Source organism: Aplysia californica, unplaced genomic scaffold (assembly GCF_000002075.1).
Source record: "Aplysia californica isolate F4 #8 unplaced genomic scaffold, AplCal3.0 scaffold00208, whole genome shotgun sequence".
In the NCBI taxonomy this organism is placed as follows: domain Eukaryota; kingdom Metazoa; phylum Mollusca; class Gastropoda; order Aplysiida; family Aplysiidae; genus Aplysia; species Aplysia californica.
The window spans coordinates 749,174-772,448 of record NW_004797478.1 but is presented as its reverse complement, the minus strand read 5'-3'; the positions used below and the strand labels follow the sequence as shown (position 1 = coordinate 772,448).

The 23,275-nt window shown below is 37.0% G+C and overlaps 1 protein-coding gene across 2 annotated transcripts in view; it reads right to left on the bottom strand.

Moving 5' to 3' along the window:
• Positions 1-23,275, bottom strand: part of LOC101857025 (copine-8) — a 49,447-nt gene that overhangs the window by 5,106 nt on the left and 21,066 nt on the right. For both annotated transcript variants that reach the window (XM_035970006.1, XM_005099283.3), the window contains exons 3-20: positions 22,268-22,314; positions 21,935-22,038; positions 20,346-20,385; positions 19,562-19,632; positions 18,645-18,676; positions 17,305-17,333; positions 14,515-14,618; positions 13,344-13,448; positions 12,177-12,218; positions 11,563-11,638; positions 10,171-10,227; positions 9,389-9,450; positions 8,644-8,796; positions 7,328-7,403; positions 6,354-6,481; positions 4,240-4,342; positions 2,906-2,963; positions 2,302-2,375 (exon numbers count right to left, since the gene is read on the bottom strand). In XM_035970006.1, coding sequence (XP_035825899.1) covers positions 2,302-2,375; positions 2,906-2,963; positions 4,240-4,342; positions 6,354-6,481; positions 7,328-7,403; positions 8,644-8,796; positions 9,389-9,450; positions 10,171-10,227; positions 11,563-11,638; positions 12,177-12,218; positions 13,344-13,448; positions 14,515-14,618; positions 17,305-17,333; positions 18,645-18,676; positions 19,562-19,632; positions 20,346-20,385; positions 21,935-22,038; positions 22,268-22,306 — 1,353 coding nt within the window. In that variant the 5' untranslated portion in view covers positions 22,307-22,314. The remainder of the gene's footprint in view (positions 1-2,301; positions 2,376-2,905; positions 2,964-4,239; positions 4,343-6,353; positions 6,482-7,327; positions 7,404-8,643; positions 8,797-9,388; positions 9,451-10,170; positions 10,228-11,562; positions 11,639-12,176; positions 12,219-13,343; positions 13,449-14,514; positions 14,619-17,304; positions 17,334-18,644; positions 18,677-19,561; positions 19,633-20,345; positions 20,386-21,934; positions 22,039-22,267; positions 22,315-23,275) is intronic.

Below are 23,275 nucleotides of genomic sequence, written 5' to 3'. Positions count from 1 at the left end.
GAAAGATGTTTGATATGACATCTCATCAGTCAAAGAAAAAGATTCTATATTATATTGCAAATAAATTATCTTTTCAATCATATTGAGAAAAAGGCAGGGGACAAAAACAAAATTACGCCCTATAGTGTTTCAAATTGCTTACTGGCAATGTGTGTATTTCAACATGACCAATGCTACTACCCAGACCTGCAACTCTATGATGAAATCTATCAATCAGGATGTCAGGGGGAAAAAATTGGAATTTGGTGAAAAAATCGGGATCAACGACAATTCACCAACGTGACTGCCAAGACGACTTTAAAATTTTCCAGGGGTGTCCATAAATATATCCATGTATAGGCCCTGTGTGTGTGTGAGTATCACATCAAGGACTCCCAGTCCAAGTTCTACCCCCCCACTGTAGGTCTCTAAAGACCTTGGACAGAAGCTTATTTTGAGAGCAACAGCAGAACAATGAATAATATTGATCATTTGTATGCCGCAATAGAAACAATTATCAGGCCATCACCGAAGAATTCTGAGTGCTAACTAATTAGATATTGAGAATGTCCCAAGTCAGAATGCCAAATTGATACTACTTCCATTATAGTTAAAATAACACGTGCAAGCAACGATTCATCACAACTTGGGGCAAGTTTACTACTAAATCAGGCATCGATATTTCGAAAAATAGTGCTCCGAGTTCCTGCTGACTAGTTTAAACGGGTGCTTCCCACAACAGAAAAGAAGACAGAGTAAATTTTTAGAAAAATCCAAAACAACAGACGGTACACAAAAAATCGGGATACACGCGATCAAAATCGGGAAAACCGGGATGCTTGAGATTTGCTGCAAAAAATCGGGATATCCCAATTAAATCAGGATGAGTGGCAGGTCTGCACTACCCCTGATATTTTTGCTGAAAAAAACATCCATGTTATCTGTAGGAGAAATTAAAGTGGAGATTAAAAGTTGAACAATGTTCCGCTCCAAGTGTTATATGGTTATCTTTTCTGAGAGATTAGAAGCCATCCCCGCCCCATCCACCCACTATGAATTGCATTTAAATCAGAAAGCATGAAAGTTGACTGAAAATTTAAATTGTTGCAACATTTTTTAGCTGATAAAAAATGGCTCAAACTCATTTATTTAAATGTATTTGTGTGGGTAGATCTATAAAAATTTGATGGAAGGTGCAGTTATTTTATTAACCTATTTGTTGCCTTATGGCGTACCTAGTACCGAATATCATAAAAATGCTTAATTTTTGGCTGTATGCCATACCAATTACGTCACGCAAGTTGGCAAAATTTCCCGCTCCTGGTTGCCTATATGACGTTACAAGTACGGCACACTAATCACCTGGCTCTAATTCTTCTGTACAGAGTTTTAGTGAAGAACTGCGCGGTTTCATATTCCGGAATAAAGGACGCACATATCAGTACCAAATTTGCTTATATTAACTTTACTGCTAGGCTTGCGAACGGTCGATAAACACAGTAAACACAGATCTAGGCTTACGGGCTGCTGCATGCTCTCATAAAACGTAAACACCAAAATGACTTTTAAAGGAAACTTTTACTTTTAGTAAGAGTTTTACGGCACTTGCAACACAATAAGGTCATATTGGAGAAAAGATGTGTCACAAGAGAGTAACATACACAAAAAAGGAGGAGGAGAGATAAGGATGATAGATGTTTTATAGGAAAGAAGGAGCTAACCACACCAGAGCACCCGCCAACCACCCACTTTTAAAAGAAAAAAAAATCATTTTTTGGCTTAGATTTGAAAGTTATTCGAAATTATGTGCAAGATTTGGGGAAACAGGGGATGAGAGGTGTGAGAAAATTGACACGATTGAAGATACAGGGTCCGAAATATCTCACCAGTGGGCTAGATCTAGACCACATGCGTCTACTAACACTGAGACATGAGACTGCTGTCCTGGGTAACGAGCTCAGCTGAAAATCAGTGCTGACAGAAGTAACACATACCTCCGGGCAATGAAAGGATTAATACACAATCAGGAACAGACCCAGAACTTCATTTTTATTGCAAACAAAGTTTATCAAAGCACAGACAGATAAACCACTTCTAAATCTTAATCTAAAAGACTTTTGCAACAATACTGCAGGTATTCTAAACCCTATCGTAACATCCAATAAAAGGGGATCTTACTACCTCTCTGGGGAAACCCAAGTGTACATGAATAATGCAGCCCGCAACAGAAAAAGAATGACAAAGCCACTTCAGAAACAATACACAATAACTTTAATTTATTTGTAACTCTTTTCTTTATCAAATCTTTTTTGAAGCACTAACCTGCACAATGTCTCTCTCTGCTACCCTGCCCCTTGAAGACAGTCTCACTTCATCTCCATCCAAGACTTCCATTGCTGCAAAAAAATAATGATCAAAGAAAAAAAGGTTACAAAATGCAACGAGAAAAAATTTTAAAACATAGGAGGTTCAACAAAATATGAAATGAGACCTTAAATCTCTTAGCACTTAAAATACAAGTATTCTCTCATCCAATGTAAAAGTACCAATTTTTTTTTAAAGAGTAAAGTACAAGATCTGACTACTGCATAAATAAGCCATTGGGTTTTCTCTGCAACAAAAGGTACCAATGAAATCTAAGACAGCTAATTTGGGAGTTAAATTTAAAAGACCCAAAGTCAAAAGGCGCATGATATAACATCTTTAGGTCTAGATAAAACTGGAGACAAAAGAAAAGTAAACACTTTTTTGTAAAGACAAAAGCATTAGTTTAATCTTTTTATAGTCAAAAAGATAAAACACATACATATATTGAGGAAATTGATTTTTTAAAAGTATGACGATGAGAAAGTGTCCTTTGTTACATGCAACACAAAGTGGAATATAATTTATATATAATGGCAATACACTGGTGCATCTAACTCACCATCAAAGTCAGCATCACCAACACCAATAATGATGATGGACATTGGCAAGCTTGCTGCCTGGGAAGAGAAAAAAAGAACAAAATAAACTCGCTTGCTAATAAATCCCCAGAGACAATTTCAGTACAAACACAATGCAAGGAGCTGTGTCAACCTCTTCATTGCCTTACCACATATGAAGTGTATGTTATGAAAATTTTTTTGGTTGGCTTTTTGCAAAACCATGGACGTCACGTAAATTGACAAAAGTTTGCCATTCTTGGTTGCCTATAAGACATTACATATATGTCCCACTAATCAAATGGCTCTAATTTTTCTGGAAGGAGATTTAGCCATTAGTACTGCATGGATTTGTATTCGAGAATAAAAAATGAGCATATTGTTACTAATTTAATAGTATTATTTTACCTCAAGGCTTGCAAGCAATTGATAAACACAGGTCTAGTCTTGCAGACGAAAGCGTTCTCTTGCAAAATCCTTACAAATAAGCAGCAGATTTCACATTTCGACAGAGATTTGCAAGTTGTTCAAGCTATGGGGAAGATGGGGATGGGGAAGGTGAGGAAGGTGCCACTATCAAAGACCTGGTGTCTGAATGTCATACGTGGGCCACAACCAAAGATCGAGTCCTGAACTGTTCAGAACCTATGGAAACTTGTAGACACAAAGTTTACAGATATTGTTAATTTAAACATCTTGTATCAAGAAATCGGGCAAAATTTGGACCAATAAAAAAATCTGGATTTCCAGAATTATCAAGAAAAAATCTGGACAATCTAAAAAATCCAAACTTCCGGATTTATTAAAAAAATAGGCACGTCTGATAAATGTTTGCTTCCTGCTCTATATGCCAAGCAATTTAACTTTAAGCCTGCAAGGTAATAGAGCCAGAGGTACAAGTTGACAATATCCAAGAAACCATGAACAGTGAAGTACCTCTCCAACAGTGGTGCTGTGCTGTTCACTGCACAGCAAGGTAACTGAAATCTGTTTACAGAGGTAAGAACATATCAGCGACTGGAGTCACAGAAAGCAAAGTGTGAAAAAATTAGGAAGGCAAGGAGGGAGGGGCAAGCTAGACAAGTGACAGAACTCCACCTTGTATCATCACTTCAGCTTCAAGCCTCAGAAACTTGGACAATATCCTTTGAAGGGTCTCTACATTTTTTCTTTACTTTACAAGGTTGTGATCCTACCTGTTTGATGACCCCTGAACCATTCAATTAAAAACAGCAGGTTTAGAAAAATACAAAAGTCAGTTTCACTTCAACATAGCACACTCCTCTATGCTATCACTTTAACAGAATCAACCCAGAAAAATCATTCCGAGACTCACATTGACGATAGCCTCTGTGGTCTGCGGCATGTCCGTGATGATTCCATCTGTGACTATCAGCAGAATAAAGTAGTCGTTGCCATCTCTTGTAGCTGAAGCAAATCTGAAGTGTAAAAAAATGAAAATAAAATAACATTGTTGAGAGTCAACATGATACCAGACCCATTTTTGCTGGGTCAAAGTAAATATTAGTAGAAGGACCATCCCACAGCACCCACCAGTGATCAAAGAAGTTGAAGAAACAAAAGCATGGATTCTTTTTCTTTCCAAGATAAGAATTTTTGTGCAAATTACTTTTTGACCCTCTCCAATTGTATAAAATCAAAATCAAAAATAAGGATTGGAATGAAGGATGAACGTTAGAGTATTGCTGAGAAATAACATGATGACAAAAGCTTACTAAGCAAAATTTCTCTCACTTTTTATTATCATTTTTTTTTCTTCACAGAAAAAACATTTTGGGGGTGATAATCTTGTTTCCTTTTATTCTTTACTCATGCACTTATTAATTGCTTAACACCTTGACTGCTAACCATACATACAGCCCACATGCTAAGGAAAATTCTACCTTGCGCAAGACGTCACGGGTCACAATCTTTACCCGACGATTGTTCACTTATCATAAGAGACAAATCGGTAAAACTTGGACCAATAGACAGATAAAAGAAGATATCAATTCATCCATTGACAAGACCTGCATAGAACAAGTCATAATGATGAAAGCGACTTGAAAGTACTAAAACTGAACAAGCACTCCGATTCTACATACTGGCTCTGTCTTGTACGATTAATTTCTGTGAGAAAGACAACACATCTCACTTTTTATTGATAACAAAACTTGTGATTCTTGCCAAACTAATTATCAATAAAAAGAAAAATGAAAAGATGGTTTTATCCAGAGACAAGACTCGGTTAGAACAAGCCATAACAATGTAGACAAATGTTAAGTACTGAGTCAAGCATTTCTAGTCAACGCCTCGGGTCTGAACGTTTCACATGTTTTGTGTCAGGAAAACAACACACCTTGCTTTGTTTTCAGCTATAGAACCCGTGCTTTCCATTTCATAGTCTATAATATATTGATATGATCTCATAGCTAGAATGATAAGCTTTCAATGGATGCCATTCTCTTTAATCAAAACTTAGTAGAAGCTGAGATATCAACGAAACAAAACACAGGTTTCAGCCGCCTTACGAGATACTTTTTTACAGCACTAGGCGGTGGAGTATCGCGTCATATGATATATGTTTACAGTGCAATCAATGGTTAAGATGAGTTCATCTTTTCTTACTTTACTTCCAAACATACCTTAGAGGGTTTATCTCTTTCCCATACCCACAAGTACCTTAGTGGGTTTACCTCTTTCCCTTACTCTCTTAATTTAACCATTTACCACCTAGAGCAGAGTTGCGCCGAGTCTATCGATTTGCACCTAGAGCGGCATTGTGCAACATTTCAATCACCGACGCCCGACACTGTTGTGTTATGCATTTCTGAGTCTAGGAAAAATGTCCCATTAGAATTAACTCAAAACGAGGTTATAAAGGGAAAGTACAATTGTTCTACTTTCTTAGAGTTTTTGAATGTCAAAATTGACCTAGAAATAATGTGTGGGTGAATTTTAAAAGAAAATTTGATGAAATGGAGGGTGAGAAGGATTTGGAACTTTGACAAATCCCAGAAAACTTTGAAAACACAAAAATTCAGCCCTAGAAGTAATCTTGACCACACAAAAACAACTTTTTAATTCGATGAAATAGATGGATGACAAATAAAAACCTGACAGTCACAACTAAATGGGAGTAATAAATAACTTGCCCATTCTGTACCACAGCGGAAACAGGCTTGTCGGAAGCGATATACTTTTCCTAACATAGCTGTGTTTTCCCCCACATCATTTTATAAAGAATTTTTTTAATGAATATTTTAACATTTAAAACCATATTATGTATGATATTTTTAGAGGATTATCTCCCTTTTCCTGGATTTCGGGGCATGCATCGAGATAAATCCGCAGGAGTTAAATGATTAATCAATCTTATTTGAAGAGCGTGAGCGTAGAAATACAGTTTCCTCGTTTATTTTCCCAAGTCTACCTCAGTCTACAACTTACTTGGCCACATGGTTGACAACAGGTGCAAAGTTTGTTGGTCCATACAACTGCACAGAATGCAAAGTCTTGTGGTAAGCATCAAGCACACCTTGCACACCTGAGCAGTAAGGGCTTTGGGGATTTCCATTCTGAGGGGGATAAAAGGCAGTCTCTTAAGATTATAATTCAAATAAAGCTATGAACACTTTAAAAAAAACAAAAAAAAAAAACTTACCAATTACTAGGTGTCCATGTCATCACACTCTGTCCACTAAAAAGCACATTCAGAGACCACAGCCTTTACTTATTATCGTGTACTTTAAATTATTTGACAATCACCGACTCAAATAAATGCATGAATGGATAAACCGTTCCACAACAGATGGTGAGCAACACACATCAAGCTTTTCTTTTCAGTTTTTAACTTAAATTCAATATATTTAAAAGTGTCACTAACATGTATTTGTAATAAATATTTGACAATCACAATAAACAAAGGAAATCCAGAAACTTATAATTTTGAATAACTTGCAAATCTAAGTCAAAAAGTGAAAATTTTCACCTTTATTAAGTCCTTTAGATGTTTATGTTTTGTGAGATCGTGCAGTCATTCTCAAGACTAGACCTGTGTTTATCAATCACTTGCAAGCCTAGCAGTAAAATAATGCTAACAAATTTGGAACAGATATACACAATACGAATCCTCGTTGTACTTCATATCTCCATACAGAAGAGCCAGAAGACTAAACGGACGTACACATAACGTCTTATATGCAACTAGAACATCAAACTATGAAAACTTCTGTGACAGCCATGGCAAGGCACAAAGCTAAAATTTATGCATTTGTGACGTACCAGGTAACAAAGGCAACAAAGGGTTTAAAAAACTAAAGAAAAAAAAAAAGAAAAGAAAAGAAAGGGAAAGACCAAAAGAATCACCCATATTTTTGACAAGCAAATCTCACTTACTGAGTGAACTCAAACAAACAACATACCAAAGCAAACTCATGAGACACAACACCATCAGGCGGAAGTCTTGCTCCGAATCCCAGGGCAGGAAACATCTTTGCCCTGATAAAAATTTAAAAAACATAGAAGACTAACCATATGGACTGGGTAAAAATGTTTGTCCAAAATGTGCTGTGACTCATTCGGGTAGGGAAAAGAAAATCCAGATCACATATTACACGACAACTTAACACAAAAACATATTTTTTATTCATACATTTCAAGTAGAATATAAGGAAAAATACAGAGATTAAAAAAATAATTGCCTATTAACCCTTCCAGCGGTGAATTATTTCTTAACTTCATGGTCCCTCAGATGCAGATTACTTTTGATTTGCTAAACTGACACACGGTAATGTCAGAAAAACAGTCATAAAACACACATCCCACTGAAGCTAGAAACTTGTATCATACATCATAACAACCACAAATGAATGAAGAATAAATATAAACATATATATAAGAGTTGGAAAAATTTTTTCTACTCATATTTACTGCTGTGTTTGTTCATTTCTTTGTGTGCTTTTGTCAGTGTATTCAGTTCAAATGTTCGTAAATAGGGTTTGTGCGGTAATCCATGGAACAATCAGGAGGATAATGTGTAAATTGTTCACAACTGGAATGTGTATTTCACCCTCTGTATCATTGATGTCATCCTCATATAGACTGTCAAGAAGATTCCGAGCGTTTTGATTCAATTGGGTTCTCGTAACAAAGTTAGATCTAGCGGGATCTGCCACTTTAATCACGCACAGATATTGTAAACAAACGGAGTCAGGATTTTCATCTACAAAACTGCCTACAATTCACAGCTTCCCACCTGGGGCGAATACAAACTAGGGGAACCACTCTCCTTTCAATTTGTAGCAGTCTGCTGTGTATAGGAAGCACAGGAACTTTGTGGTGAATCAGAAAACTTACCACCCTGGGTTAATACTGTTATCGCCACAATTATTGTAGCGAGCCCCGCTGGGGGACCAAAAAAGTCTCTGTGACTTTTGTCGCAAGCACCACTCAAAGGGTTAATAATAGTATTCAGCGCTAAAATTTATGCAACAAAGGGTTTGAAAAACACCCCCTAAAAAAATTAAGCAAATCTAACAAAAGCTTAACCATAACAAAGCGTGTCAAAGACCAGCAACACACACACACACACACACACACACACACACACACACACACACACACACACACACACACACACACACACACACACACACACACACACACACACACACACACACACACACAACCCTCCTCTCCTCCATGAAAGTAACCAATGCACTTTCTCTCAATCACTTACGTGTCATAGTCTTGAATAATATCACCAACAGACTTGATTGCTGTGGCATATGGGTTTGGTCTGTATGGATTCATGTAATGCAGGGAAGCTGGAGATTTTGGATCTCCATTAGAGGCTGTGAAATCTACTGCAAAAGTACAATGGATCCTGGTTCTGAAACATGAAAAAACAGGTTTGGGTCAAAAGAGATGTAAAACAAACAAGAAATTCATGCTTCAAAGATGTCACAGGAGGGTACATCCTAATAACTGCTCAGCCACTAGAGCGTGATAGTTTAATTTGAGGTAGTCAAGGCACACAATTTCATGAGTCAACAAAAGAGCATTTATTACCTAGCTGTGGGACCATGCGGAGCTATAGTGAAAACATACAGACAGATATGACGCATGCCAGAAAGGAGATGAAATCACTCATTCAGATTTATTCAAAATTTTTTTTTTTTAAACAGTAAAATTTAATTGACTTATCCAACCTCATGAACACCCTTAAAAACACTTAAATTCACAAATTAAGATGTTCCTTCCCCATAATTATGGAAATGAATAAATTTTTACAAAGAGGTCTTTCAAATCAAGTGTGCCAAATGCACTTTTGAATGTATCACACACAAACACATGCATGCACACGCACGCACACACACACACACACACATGCATGCATACGCACGCACACATACACACACACACACATACACAAACACATACACACACACACACACAACTACATACAATAATGAAAACCTTACCCTCCTCTTACATAGTCCAAGAATGTATACACTTTCTCAATTCTGCAAGACATAAGCTCCACCTAAGTAACAAAGACATAACATTCTTTAGTCAAATTCAAAAGCAGCATATCAAGTAAAGAAAAAGCTGTAATGTCTATCTATGGATAACTCCACCCAAAAAAAACAACATGGTACATGTAACTGAGTATACCGTTAAAGAAATCTTTCAAAAAGAAGGCAAAACAAACACCAAAAGGAGAAGAAAAAAATGTTCAATGTATAGTTTAATTAGAAACATATCACGATATGACAGAATTTTACTGAAAGGAAAAGTCTCCGGGGATTACTGGAAGCAACAAAATACACAGTAAAATGCAAAATTGGATAAGTAGTAGTGAACAACAAGTCAGTACAATAAAACACACATCTCAATGAGAACAGATGAGGAGAACAGGACAGTGGAAAGAAGTAGAAGGAACATATCACAGAAGACACACCATTAATCCGCTGCAAAGTCGTAAGGGGGGAACACTACATGTGTAAGAAAAAGAACATGAGATCACTTGACAGAGGGACAGACAGAGGATTGACAAAGCAAAGAGGACAATAAAATTAGCCCAACAGAAAGTCTTTCAAAACAAATGTATGAAATCTTGGGTACGGCCAGCTTGGCACAGTCAACTTAAATTGAGGCAAGAAAAATGACACAAATATTGAAATAAATGATCGATAGAAGTCTGTCGTGGGGCGTATCTTCCTCTGCAATATAAAGAGATTTTTCAAACTTTGTAAAAACATACCGTTCCAGAATTCTGATAACTCTTGCCTTTTTTCTGTTGCTTCTTGGGATTTATGCACTGAAAATTAGATAGACAAAAAGACCATGTTTTATGACACGTTTCAATCAAAGTTGAGGATAAATTGATTAATGATTAAAACTTTAGATCAAGCACATGTTACAGAAGTGATCCATTCATAAATGCAACATAAGTCAAAGGGATTTCCCTCCTGTCTATCTACAGAATCTCATAGCATGTATTTTTTTTTCTTTAGGTAAGACAAGAGAACTTTCCTATCTGAACTGAAAGTGTTTCTCACCACTACAGTCAACAACAATGAAAGGCAAGTACATGAGACCTCAAACAGTACAAAGCAAACAATGCCATTGTCTATCCAAAAGTGCCCAAGTCGTTCTTTTTAAGTTTTAAGAAAATCAAAGATAAAAGGGATTGCTCAAATCATAGCTCAGGCATGGGCACTTGCGATTTTTCAAATTAAACACAAGGAACCAAGTAATGAAACAAAACATAACTATTCTGTAAAGATGTCATGTCTTTATTCGAATAATATGTATGGAACTCAATGCTATAGAAATGAGATCTAATATTAGTAATAGCTTTGTCTAGAAAGTGATTTGAGCGATTGTGGAATGATGCAGACATGCAGACAATATGAACAATGTCTTGAACATATTCATACCATCTTAATATCTGTAACTCTCACTCACACATATATCCACCTACAGGTGCATCTCCCCCCCCCCCCCCCCCCCCCACACACACACACACATGTAACTGTTGGTGAGTTACACCCTATCAACACTATCTAGATCATTTAGGAGGTAGGCTGCTTTGACTCTGATTTTTCGGTAAAACTCAAAACCCACTGTTGAGCTTTATTTGGATCGTAAAACTTGTGCAAGGTCTCTACGTCTCCTTGCCCCTTCAGGGCAGTGCTACTGACTGAAGTGTCTTAAGGCCATTCCCAAAGGGGGGATATTAACATGTTCTTAAGAATGCACAGTAAAATTGTAAATGGGCTGATTTATCAATGTCATGCTCATACTGTGCCGGAACAACATAGGGGGAACTGCTGCTTTTTGTTTCCTCATCCTTGCTATCGTCACTTTTCCTCTACTTCTTTGATATGTTTGTCACTCTCTTGTGAACTGCTATTTCCAGAGTGCTTTGATAGTCGAAGCAGACTTTGTGCTGTTGAGGCTAGAGAGGTGAGCAGAGTAAGCCTGATTCCCCATTTGGACTTCTCTGTTGGCATCCACCCCTTGGCGCTCATATGACCGTATGCAGTTGCGAGCGCCGTAAAACCTTACTAAAGCTAAAGCTCACTGACCCTGCCAGTCAGGGCCACCATGTACAGTAACCACAGTATATACCACAGTCAGGAGAACTTACCTCATACTTTGTGCTAGCACCGGGTCCTCTGGACAGTTCTCTCAAAGTGGTGGTGAATACGCCAATAAAATCATGGCTGAAAACACCCAAAGTAAACATGACTCAGACATCAGACAAGTTGTCAAGAATGCATTAGAGAAACATAAAAAGGCGGGGGAATCACACACTGACCAGAGTCCATGGATACATTTTGATGCCCCCTCCCCCCAAATTCTTCCCCAAGAAGAATAGTTTTTGTATAGACAGCGTCTCTGCTTGTTTTTGTCTGAAAATTATCAAAACAAACTGTACGTAAAATTTGATCATCTGTTCTCATGTTCAGTAGACTGCACTGTTAGTTTAATTTGCAGGACACATTTCTGAAAAAAGTTACAATGAAATCTGTTGAGCAAAGGGTCTGTTCCAACCCTCAGAGGTATCCTCATAGTTGGAAATGTATAACATTTTATTTAAATAAGCTAAGAGTAAAGATACTTTCTTGAAGTAGTGTAACTGAAGACAAATCCAAATTTACCTCATAATCCGCTTGTAGATTTTGTCTTGTGATACAGATGAAGAAAAACCCTGTTTTAACTTTTAAGAAAATGTATAGGAATTCATAAAGCTTTACTCACCCTCCATCTGCATCCCAGTCATGACACTCCACTTTGATGGACCTAGTGAAAACAACATTAAAAATATTCTAGTTTCATAAGTGCACATGTGTAAAACCATGAGAAAAGATGAAATTATACACTGTTTATCCAACTGAAAACAACCAAAAATGATTTGAAAGTCATAATTTAATCACAATCACAGCTCTGACCTGAAAATTTAATGGAGAGATAAAATAATTAATAGTCAAACTTTTATCCCCACCTCCCAGGCAGCATTGCAACATTACCCTCGCTGCTATGCCCCCCTACCCCCACCCTACCCCAGTACAGCATAAGAACAACAGAAAATATGTGACATGAATATGATTTACCTTAGAACTAAATCAGATTTATACTGTGCCCAAATCATCTTGGAACAAAATACAGGAAATCAGTATGCTCCTGACAACAACACTCATCAATTAAGTTGAAACAAAGCAAATTTCCAATGGACTGTTGAGTAGTTTAAGCAGTTTTGATTCTCATATCTTCCAAGGGAAAGCATTCTAGTTCTGAAGACTTCTGAAGAAAATTATCTTTCTCCCTTACTTTCGGAACTCTTCTTGAGGGAAAAAATTTTCATTGTATATGTGTCACGGCGCGGTGGAATCAGGCACTCGTCAATTTTTTTACATATGGAGATATTGGTATCATTTGAAAGCTATTCATTTGCCTTGCTTTCATAGAAAAATACCCATCTATCTTGAATAGAAGTCAAGATATTTGCGATTGAAGGAGATAAGGTAGTTTGGTTTCGGTGGTAAAATTTACGAGAAAATGGCCGCCAAAGTTTGGTAACTTCAATAGCTTGAAAACTTAAAAATCACATATTTTGAGTCTTTTATCAAAGTTTTTCAATAAAATTCACCTGGTAATGTGTTTTTATATGGACATAAAAGGTGAGGAGCAAAAAAACAAAAATTTGATAAAAATTGCCAAACTGGCAGAAAAATGCCTGTTTCTTCAATTTCATTATTTTGAAGAGCGCCTGATTTCACCATGATGCCTCACATATGTTGGTCATCTCAATTGACAGAAAGGTTTCACTAGTTAAAGAACATAAAAGAACATAAAATACAAATCAAAGGAAAGCATGACTCATGCATTCTATCACAAAGTTGTAAAAAGCACAAGCTCAGCACATACCTGTCATAGTCACCGTTGCACAGAGCTCTGACAGACAAGGCAAATGGCCGCCAAGTTGGGTTCAATGTCCGCTTAATGACCTCTGTTCTGTGCACGACTGTGAAACTGGAGAGAGGGAGTATGTAAATAATAACTGAACCAACAGTGCAGATTTAATTATACAGTATGTTTTTACAATTTACATTCAAGTGACATTCTACATACATGGACTTCAGGCTTAATGAAAAGTCAAAACTGTAAAATTGAAATTTTGCTTAACTTGTATACAACGGTAAGTTTTGACGATTTACTGTTTACAAAAGCAAAATATTATTTCCTTTTCCTGATCTGCTGTTAGAAAGACTCGACATACTGAATTCATGAATATCAAACTAGACTTGTTGTAATTGAACACAGTGTGATGTGACTATTACTTTCTTCTAAACACATATTTTCTTACTACATTCATAATTCTACTAAGATTTACATCACTGCTTCTTGCAGAGCTCTTAACATGAAAGTTCGGCTGGTTGGAGCAGGTCAGGTCAGAGATTTTTAAAATACAAGGGTTTTCCCTGAGAGAGCACAAAGTTGTTAAGCAGCATAAGGAGGAAAAAGAAACTAACCCCTTTTAACCTTTGCCCCCCCCCCCCACACACACACACACCCAAGCCAAGAGAACTCAAATTCTGTACCTTAGCTCCCTTGAATCCACTCAGTCACAGACGACTATATTGAAACTATTCAAACACACCAACCTAAAAGTATCCCAATGCAAACTGACTTGGTTTATTTCAACATTGGTAGTCACTTACACACACACATGCGGAAAATACTGGTGGTGGGCAACAGTAAAAAAAATGCTGCCTAATTTGAATCTGCATTATTACTCAGCAATCAACTTTTCACGAACATTCAAAGCCCATGGGTTGTTTGTTTCTCTTCTGTTCAATCTAAAGATAACAACACTATCCTTATGTGATTTAATACAATTAAAAACATCAACAGACTATACCAACTGACCGTTGACTGTTACATCAAGTCTTATAATCGATGTGTGGTACAAATTTTCTCATCTTCTCTGACAAACTCTATCCAGGGTACTGTAAGTGGACCTTTGAAATAGCCTATTCGGTGTTTAGTAGCCTACAGTGTTGTCATTTTTTTTTAAACACTTAAAAACAAAACATACCTGCCATCTTCATTAGAGCGGGAAAAGGTGAGGAACGGATCAGATTTCCCAAAGAAATCTTTCTTGTCCAGTTTGTGCGCTCTGAACTGAATCAGAGCTTGTTCCTGTAAAAAAAAAGCCAAAAAAGCATACAAATACAACTCTTCCATCAATAATCCTCGGGAAAAACAAACATCCCACTGTTTTATGAATTGCAGCCTGTGTGTTATGTAGGGCAACTTACTCAAACCTAAGTTTGTAGTACAAGTCTTAAAATAAAAATCTCTGCCCAGTGTTACAAAAATACCATAAAGTAAAACATATTAGTATCATAACAGCAAATTAGAAGGAGGGAAAGGAAGAGGTGCAGTTGTCTCCACCTAAGATCCTGGTGCTTAGAAGCAAGAAAAATGCAGGATCTTAGACGAACGGGATCTTCACCGATTCATCAAGGGGAGAATTACAATTGGTAGAATGATCTCAACCTACTTTGAAATGAACTGATGTGACACCTGGGTCGATTTATGACTTAGAGTGAGAAAAGAGTGGTTAACCTTGATGACTAATCCCAATGGTATGAGGCATGTCATTTTCACTTATCCAATCCGGAGTCTAAAGATCTACCCATTGCTCCTACCCTTAACCTGACAGAAATTTATAGCTGTCCATCTCAGATTGAATTCCTTGCTTATGTTGTAACGTACCATTGTGTTGGGACTGCAATAAAATCTAGTCAGTGTAGCAAATTCGGAAGCACAACTGACAGATAAGAGTGATGGTCTGGATATCAAAAGCTTTAACGAGCTCAGTTTGACGTGATCCTGTTTGATATAGCCTTGTAGGCCTTTCCCACTCAGCAAGTCTTGTAAGTTCAGGTGGAGGGTTCAAATGCGAGTGCAATGCTTGTGGAAAACAAAAACGAAGATAAGTTCACATCTCGGCAAGATCCCGTCCGGGGTAAATATTATAAGCTCTCATCGAAATTAATACTAGAATTGTGATCACAATTACAAGAGTGGATGATCTGCAACGCAACGAGCAATACGATGATTGCAAACTTTCGTTACTTTGTTGTTCAGCTGTGATTGCTCAGACTTTGGTTCCATAAATTATGATCTGAAATGTGGGATCTTACCCAAATGTCCCTTCAGGTAGAGATTTCAGGGGTGGCCTTCGCGCAGTAAAAATTTTGTTTTCTTAAATCAGTGGGATCTTGCACGAACCGCAATCGTATATCACTGTTTTATAAAGACAGTAGAACTTAACGACATGCCCCTGCAAATGTTAAATAAGAACATCGCATGACAGCCACTGTGGTGTCTATATATCATATAATTCTGGTGGCCCAATCTTTGCAACACTTTTTAGAAGAAACCTCCCACTCTTCTGATTTCAAAATTTACATGAAAATAGGATTCAATATCTTAAAGAGCATGACAGAGTCAGAATTTCCTTATTTTGAGCTTTAAAATTAATAAAACTGTATTTTTCCATTGCAATGTATTGTTATGAAATACTCCAAAATTGAGTCATTGTTTTCTAATTGAACTTTTGAAAAATGGGAGTGTCCGCTGTTCAACCAAAGCTGCACAAATAAAAGCAAATGAGAATCCTGGAGAGGACAGCGGCAGTGAGTGGTTAGTGAGTTCAGGCTCACAATAATGTCAAGTAAAGATCTAGAAGACACGCCGTTCAGGTCTATGCTGAGGGTGTTTGCTTCTTTTCTTTCGTTTTGCTCAATTACTTTTTTGTGAACTTTGTAAATTCCCCAGTATTTGGGTTCCAATGCACTTGCGCTCCATTTAATATTTAGCATAAAAATTGCGAAAACCATGAATCCAGCAACGCCCAGGAAAATAAGCCAGGTATGCAGCAGTCAGTGGGGTGTGTCTTTGAATAACATGTGATAACCCTTGCTCAAACGCAGGACGCTGCACAATGGTAATGAGCAATGGAGGAAATAGAGGATGAATTGCCTGTTTTTGTGAAATTGTGTTGTGTATTATTCATCCATTTACCCAAAGGAATCAATTAAGTGGAATTCATTATTTTTATTTATATTTGTATTTAATAGATATGTGTCACGACGCAGTGAAAACAGGCGCTTGTCAATTTTTGGGCATGTGGCGTCATTGCTGTCCCTTAAAGCTTGTTTATTTGTCTTGCTTTCAATGAAAAAAAACCAACTTAATTATCTTGAATAGAGGTTGAGATATTTGTGATTGAAGAAGGTAAAATTAGTGAGAAAATGGCTGCCAAAGTTTGGTGACTTCCATGGTTTGAGAGTAATTGGAAAATGAAAATTTACACTTTTTGTTCATAATCAATGTTTTTTTTAGTAAAATCCACACTGAAATGTGTTTGGAAGGGGAGATAAAAGGTGTTGAGCCAAAAAAAGAAAAGTAAAAAAAAAAATTGCCAAATCGGCAGAAAAATGCTGGGTTCTTAAAATTCATAACTTTGAAAGGCGTTAGATTTCACCATGCATGATGCCTCACATATGTTCCAAAGATGTAGTGACAGGAAGACTGTTGTCAATTAGTCGCTATTATAGTGATGGTCTAGAACAATGCATGATTTATTAAGTCCAAAGCTCTAGGTTGTCATGCTACAGGGATGTGGGCAGCTAGTAATACATTTTCTATCATTTTGTACAGTACTCTCAAAATCAGTTCAAAAGAGAATTTTAAAATCTAAGACATGTAAATGAAAACAACATAATTAAGTAGTAAAATTGACCACAGTAATGGGAGAAAAAGAAAGCCACAGGAAAATGTGTACGATATACATAAAAAACAAAAGTCGTCTCACCTTGCAGCTACTAAGTTCCTCAGCTCCAACTGAAAAACAGAAATGAAGACTGTGACTTCCATTATTACTTTCAGCGCAATAACAAATGAGAAAAAAGAGTAGACAAAAGGAAACACACAAAATTCGGCTGACACTTGGGCAAATCTAGAGTTATGTTTGTCTTTTTTTTATTTTACAACTTTTAGTTCATAGGGTCCAAGTACTAGACCCAAGATGGTCATAAAAAAGAAAGGCCCCGCACTAAGGGATTCAGAGCATTCACTCTTCCAAGATAAGGAGTTTTGTGTGATAGATCAGCATAACACAGAACACGCTAACCCTAAGCCAAAGATGTTGTGGAGTATGTGCGGCACCTCATCAGCAGGAGACTCACGACACCTGTTGCTGAGGCAGTGGACTATCTATATACACACATACACATACCTCCCCCCCCCCACCGGTGGCCACAGAAATATGAGAACTAGAGGAAAATCACGACACAAAATCGCACCAGCAGACAACCCAGATCCGACCTGTACAGCCTGCAAAGAGGAGGACCAGACTATGGACCACGTATTACTGAAATGTGTCGCCAAATATCGTGCCAAAACACCACTGCCGGGACATTTCAGTGACCATATTCAGCACTTTTCAAGGACCCCGAGTGAGTGTGGAGTTCCTGTGTGCTGTTGGCATCGCTTACTGCTTATGACGTGACAGTGCCAGAAGGGAGAGAGAGAGAGAGGGCCAGAGAGTGCAAAGAATAAAAAGACCCTGACAGAAAGAAATTAGAAAGGATTAGGCAAAAACTCAGCCTCAATGCTTTCCCAGTAGTATCCTCCAAACACTCGTAACAAATAGAAAAAAGAAATAAATTTCTTCTGGCCCTGACCATAAGTTTGAAAGATTTGCCTATCTATTAGAACAAGAACAAGCTTACAACTGCCATTAACTTAGATGTATGTATAAAAAAAATTTGCTAGGATTATAAAACAAAAATGACAGGCAAAGCAATTCAAGTTCAAGTTATAGCAAAATGCTGACTTCTATTATACCAAACTAGTAACTGCTTCCTTTCATCTTACTTTGTGTAATTAAACACTTCCATCATTATATTTTTTTTATGACATGCATAAAACCATATTTAGTAACTGCAAGCCCCATTACAAATCATTGTAAAAATAGGTTGATCCAATAAAGTGACAAAACATGCAGGTCCCAATAATTAATCGATAAAACATATTCTCACAAATGACATACGGTATAAGAAATGCCAGGTTGAATAAAACAAGTCTGCAACACTTAACATGAACACTGATGAAATGAATTCACTAAAAGATTAATTCTTAAACCATACTCACTTATAATACTACCACTGTCTTTCTTCGGGCCTCTGAAAGTAGAAAAGTACACGTCTTGATGATACTATGGTATAGCAAATGATATTTAAGAAGTGTCTAATGAACTTTTTAAAAAAGCTAAAAGGTCACTGACATCTGTTTTCAGCTACCTTGTAACTCTCATAGCCTGGAAAGGCTGCTCCAAGCAGCCAAAGCTTCTTCCCATAATGACGAGCGGCTGTTCACAGCGGCCGGTGTTGGCCGGAGTGATGCACACAGATATGTGGCATTTCTCATCTACAGCAAAGAATCACATAAAACTTTGTACGAAGCTTCTCTAAAGGAAACTACAGTCCTTTGCTTTTTATGTTTATGTCTGTTCTTTGTCTTTAGTCGAAGCAAATGTTGTGAAGGTAGTAGAGCCGAATTGTAAAAAGATAATAAATTCCATAAAACTGCAAATCAATTCCGGGGTCCATGAGAAAGAGACCAAACTTTTAAAGCATAACTCATAAAATGACAACTTTTATTGTCAACTTATTAGGGGACACCTAAGGAAAAAATTCATTAAGAAATTACCAGTCTCATTACTTTGTTTTGAGCACGTTTTTTTTTTTTTACATTCATAAAATTCGTCTGATATCAACAACTAATTAGAATTATACCTAAAAATGTATTTTTCAATATTTCATCACCAAATACTTCTTCTGCTTTTTATTGACCACAAGTTAGCATCACAATTTTCTTTATTCATAGAAGAGTAACAAAACATAAGTAAGGATAGAAGAGAAAACAAATCAAAAGTTTCGGGCAACCGGAAATAAAGAAAAAGTAGTGAAAAAGGTCAAGCTAGTGGCACATCTCTGCTATTCAGTGTAGAATTTTAATTTTTTGAAACATGAAAACAACTACCCTATATCCTTTTTATAAACACTTACGTCAATCTTTTATTCAATCTGTTTGAAGAAACTACTTCTCCAAGGGTGCATTCCATTCTGCCAAGAAAGTCCTGCAGTTAAGAAAAAAACAACAACAGGTGAGGGTCAACTGGTACAAGAGTTAAAATCAGCAAGAAAAAGGTTGCCAAAGTCTGGTGACTTCCAAAGCTTGAGTGTCTTTGGAAACTGGAAAATTACATTTCAATGCCGGTTTTTTTTTTAAAGGACATAAAAGATATTAAGCCAAAAAAAGAAAATTTTAAAAAAAATTGCCCACCATCCACAAAGTACTGTTTTATTTGATTTCATTGTTTTGATGAGCACCTGATTTCACCACACTGCCTCACAAATATATATATATATATATATATATATAATGTAAGAATAGGTCTAAAATATTTAGTAATGATGAACTGTAACTTCTTTCAATTTTTCATTTTTCTTTAAGTTATGACACACAAGTTAACATGAAAGTGGTTTAGATTCAAAAGGTTAGACGCACAAACCTATGTATCATGGAGAACTTTTGAGGCTTCTCTTATATTTTTTATATTAGAAAATGTTTTTAAACTTGCAAATAGTAAGACAGTATAACTTTTGAAACTAAAATCACACAAGTCAACCTTTACCTGAAAAGTGGAAATATTTGCTACCTATTCACCCTCCTGTCAAATAAAGCGATTTCTTTGGACAACATTCAATCTTCTTCGTTAAAGAAAAACACCCCGACAACAGTCTCAAGAGCATAATAAGGAAAAATAGAGATCTTAATAAACATACTCACATGTTTCGAAAGGTCAGAACTGGCTGAATCCACATCATACCTAAGCAAATAGAAAGTTGTTAGTTAATCACAAATGGAGGCAGCAATAGATAGCAGTCCAAACAAAACAAAATGGTTAAAAAAAACATCAACACCAAAAAGGAGAGTAAATGCCCAAGGAGTACCATGAGGTCATTGCTCTTTTCTCGATTCTAATGTTCAATTCACTCTTACATTATCAGTACTGAACAATTGTAAACATTTTTATTCTATAAAGTCAAGAGAGCAATGAAAGAGTAATACAAGTATCAACCAACAAACACCATTAAATTGAAAATGGAATGGGGACAGAATAATAAGCACTGTCGAACCTGTCTAAGACAATCACCAGTACATATGACCACTCCCCATTCCCCCTTTGCTTTTTTTGTCCATACATATACATTGTCCAAGATGTCAACTGTCTAACACAACCACTTTTCTCCTCCACAAGGGATGAACCTTACAACCCCAACACAGCCTTGTAATGAACGATCAGAGCCTTCTTATATAATATAATGCATTTCAGACAAATCCAAAACCATGACAGCTGAACAAGAATATGTAATCTGTATTTACACCTCAAACTCAATACAGTAGTCTCCACCTAAGATCCCACCGCTTATAATCCCGGTTCACTTAAGATCCCATTGTTTTAAGAAAACAGAATTTTACTTCACAAAAGTCGCCCCTAAGATCCTGCTCTGAAGGTCTACATTTGGCTAACATCCCGCATTTCAGATTATAATTTACAGAACAAAATCCTGGCTGGACACAGCAGACTAACCAAGAGTGAAATTTGCGATCATTGAACTGCCCGTAGTGTCACAGATTAGCCACTCTCGTGAATGTGATCATATGTCCGTTGCAAATCTCTATGAAATGGTACTGTTTGCCCCAGACAGGATCACACCGAGGTGAACTAGCCAACATGTTTGTTTTCCCTAAACATCGCACTCACATCTGAGACCTAAACCAAAACTTACATCACACTCTAGGCGGGACCACATTGAACTGTGAACTATTCCTTGACCATTGCAGCAGTTGTCTCTACTTTCAAATTTGCAACACTGAGTTTCAATTGGTGTGGTCACAACACAATGGTGCACAATGACAAAGGCGGGTGAACTCGGTCAGAGATGGAAACCTATAAATTTTGGACTGGTAGGGTAGAGGGGAGGAGCAATTGGATAAGCGTAGATGTTGAGACTCATGATAGGATAATAAGTGAAAATGGCATGCCTCATGCCACTGTGATTGGTAATCAAGGTCGACCACTCTTTGCTCGCCATAAGTTATAAAACCATCCAGAGGTCGCGTCAGTTCATTTTAGAGTAGAGAGAGACTATTTTACCAATTGTGGGCCTGAACATTGGCCACCGTGGATTCTTCCCTTATTGCGTCAGTTAAGATCTCGTTCATCTAAGTTCCCACATTTTCCTTGCTCCCAAGCATCGGAATCTCATGCAGAGACAACTGTCCACGCATTTCAAATTTGAATATTTACTCTGTGAATTTAAAGGCTTACATCCCAAACTTGTATACTCACGTCGTTAAATCTGAATACTTACACTTCAAACTTGAGCTTTTGTGATTGCTCAAAATAGTACTGCATGACAAACTTCTTCACAAAGTCAGGGTTCAGGTTATTCCATATGATCTCAGTTCGCCCAAACTGAATGGTAGACAAAAGAAGAGAAAAATAAAGATAAGGTAGACTAAAATCTTACACCTGTTTTTCTGCAAACAAGGGAACCAATTTTTAAAAACCCTTTCACTTGCCTTGTCCATAAACTTAAAAGATCCAATTATTAAATCTAATGTCTCTTAAAAGGAACTATAATATTTAGTGCTTTTACATAAATAAAGTTAACAAAATTTCAGAAGAAAACAAAGGAACTTACCTCTCTCCAACCTCTAGATGATTTGTCTTGAATGAACATAACCGCAACTGAAGGGAAAAGAAAGAATCAAAGGTAAAACCAGTGTAAATGTAAGTCAAAAGATAATAAATCCAAGACACATTCCCTGAGCAAAAGATTTTATTTTCATTTTGCCACAACAGTCAAAACACATTCGCATCACTTCTTAACACCTTTGACAGTATTTGAAATGGTTGACTGTCAAACAATTTTTTAATTTAAGTCTTTTAACTGTGACTTCATGAATCCTCAAAGTTGCCTATCAATGCCACTGCTTCCACTCCACCTGAGCAGGTAAAAAAAAGGGTTGCTATGCATTGACAAGCCAGATGACAGTGATGTTTTTAATGTCATAAGGATCAATATGTAAATCTATTTGTCCTGAACTACTTTATGAAAAAAATCTAATATTCTGTGAGGACTGCTTAACCTTTGAAATATAGTGCTCGTCCTGGATACAGTTCAAGCTGGCATATTTGGTGGACATGTTTTTATTCCGCCACTTCAAAATCCCATCCCAGATCCTGAGCAGAGGTAAAGTAAAGAGGACTTGGCCTTAAGTTCTTTGGAGAAAAAGGTCAAAATTTAGAAATCCAGTGGACCTATTGGGCACAATAAAGACACTGTAGCAGTCAAAAGTCCAAGCTGCATTGTTGCATGCCAGCTCAGAGTTTAAAACAAACTTGAGGGATCAGTAATAGTTAAGAATGTCTTTGAAAATGACATAATGCCGCTGCCTGACTGGTAAGGTACATTTCACCACGGCATAAGCAAGAGAGGTTTGATGAACTTACAGTAAATTATTATTAATGAAGTCTTATAATGGAAGATGAGGATGTGGAGAAAGAAGATGAGCAGAAAAAAAAAGAATACATTATATGTGAACAATGTGTTTTGTTACCAGCGATATAAAAGTGGTGGAGAGTGGGTGGTGTGTGTGTGTGTGTGTGTGTGTGTGTGTGTGTGTGTGTGTGTGTGTGTGTGTGTGTG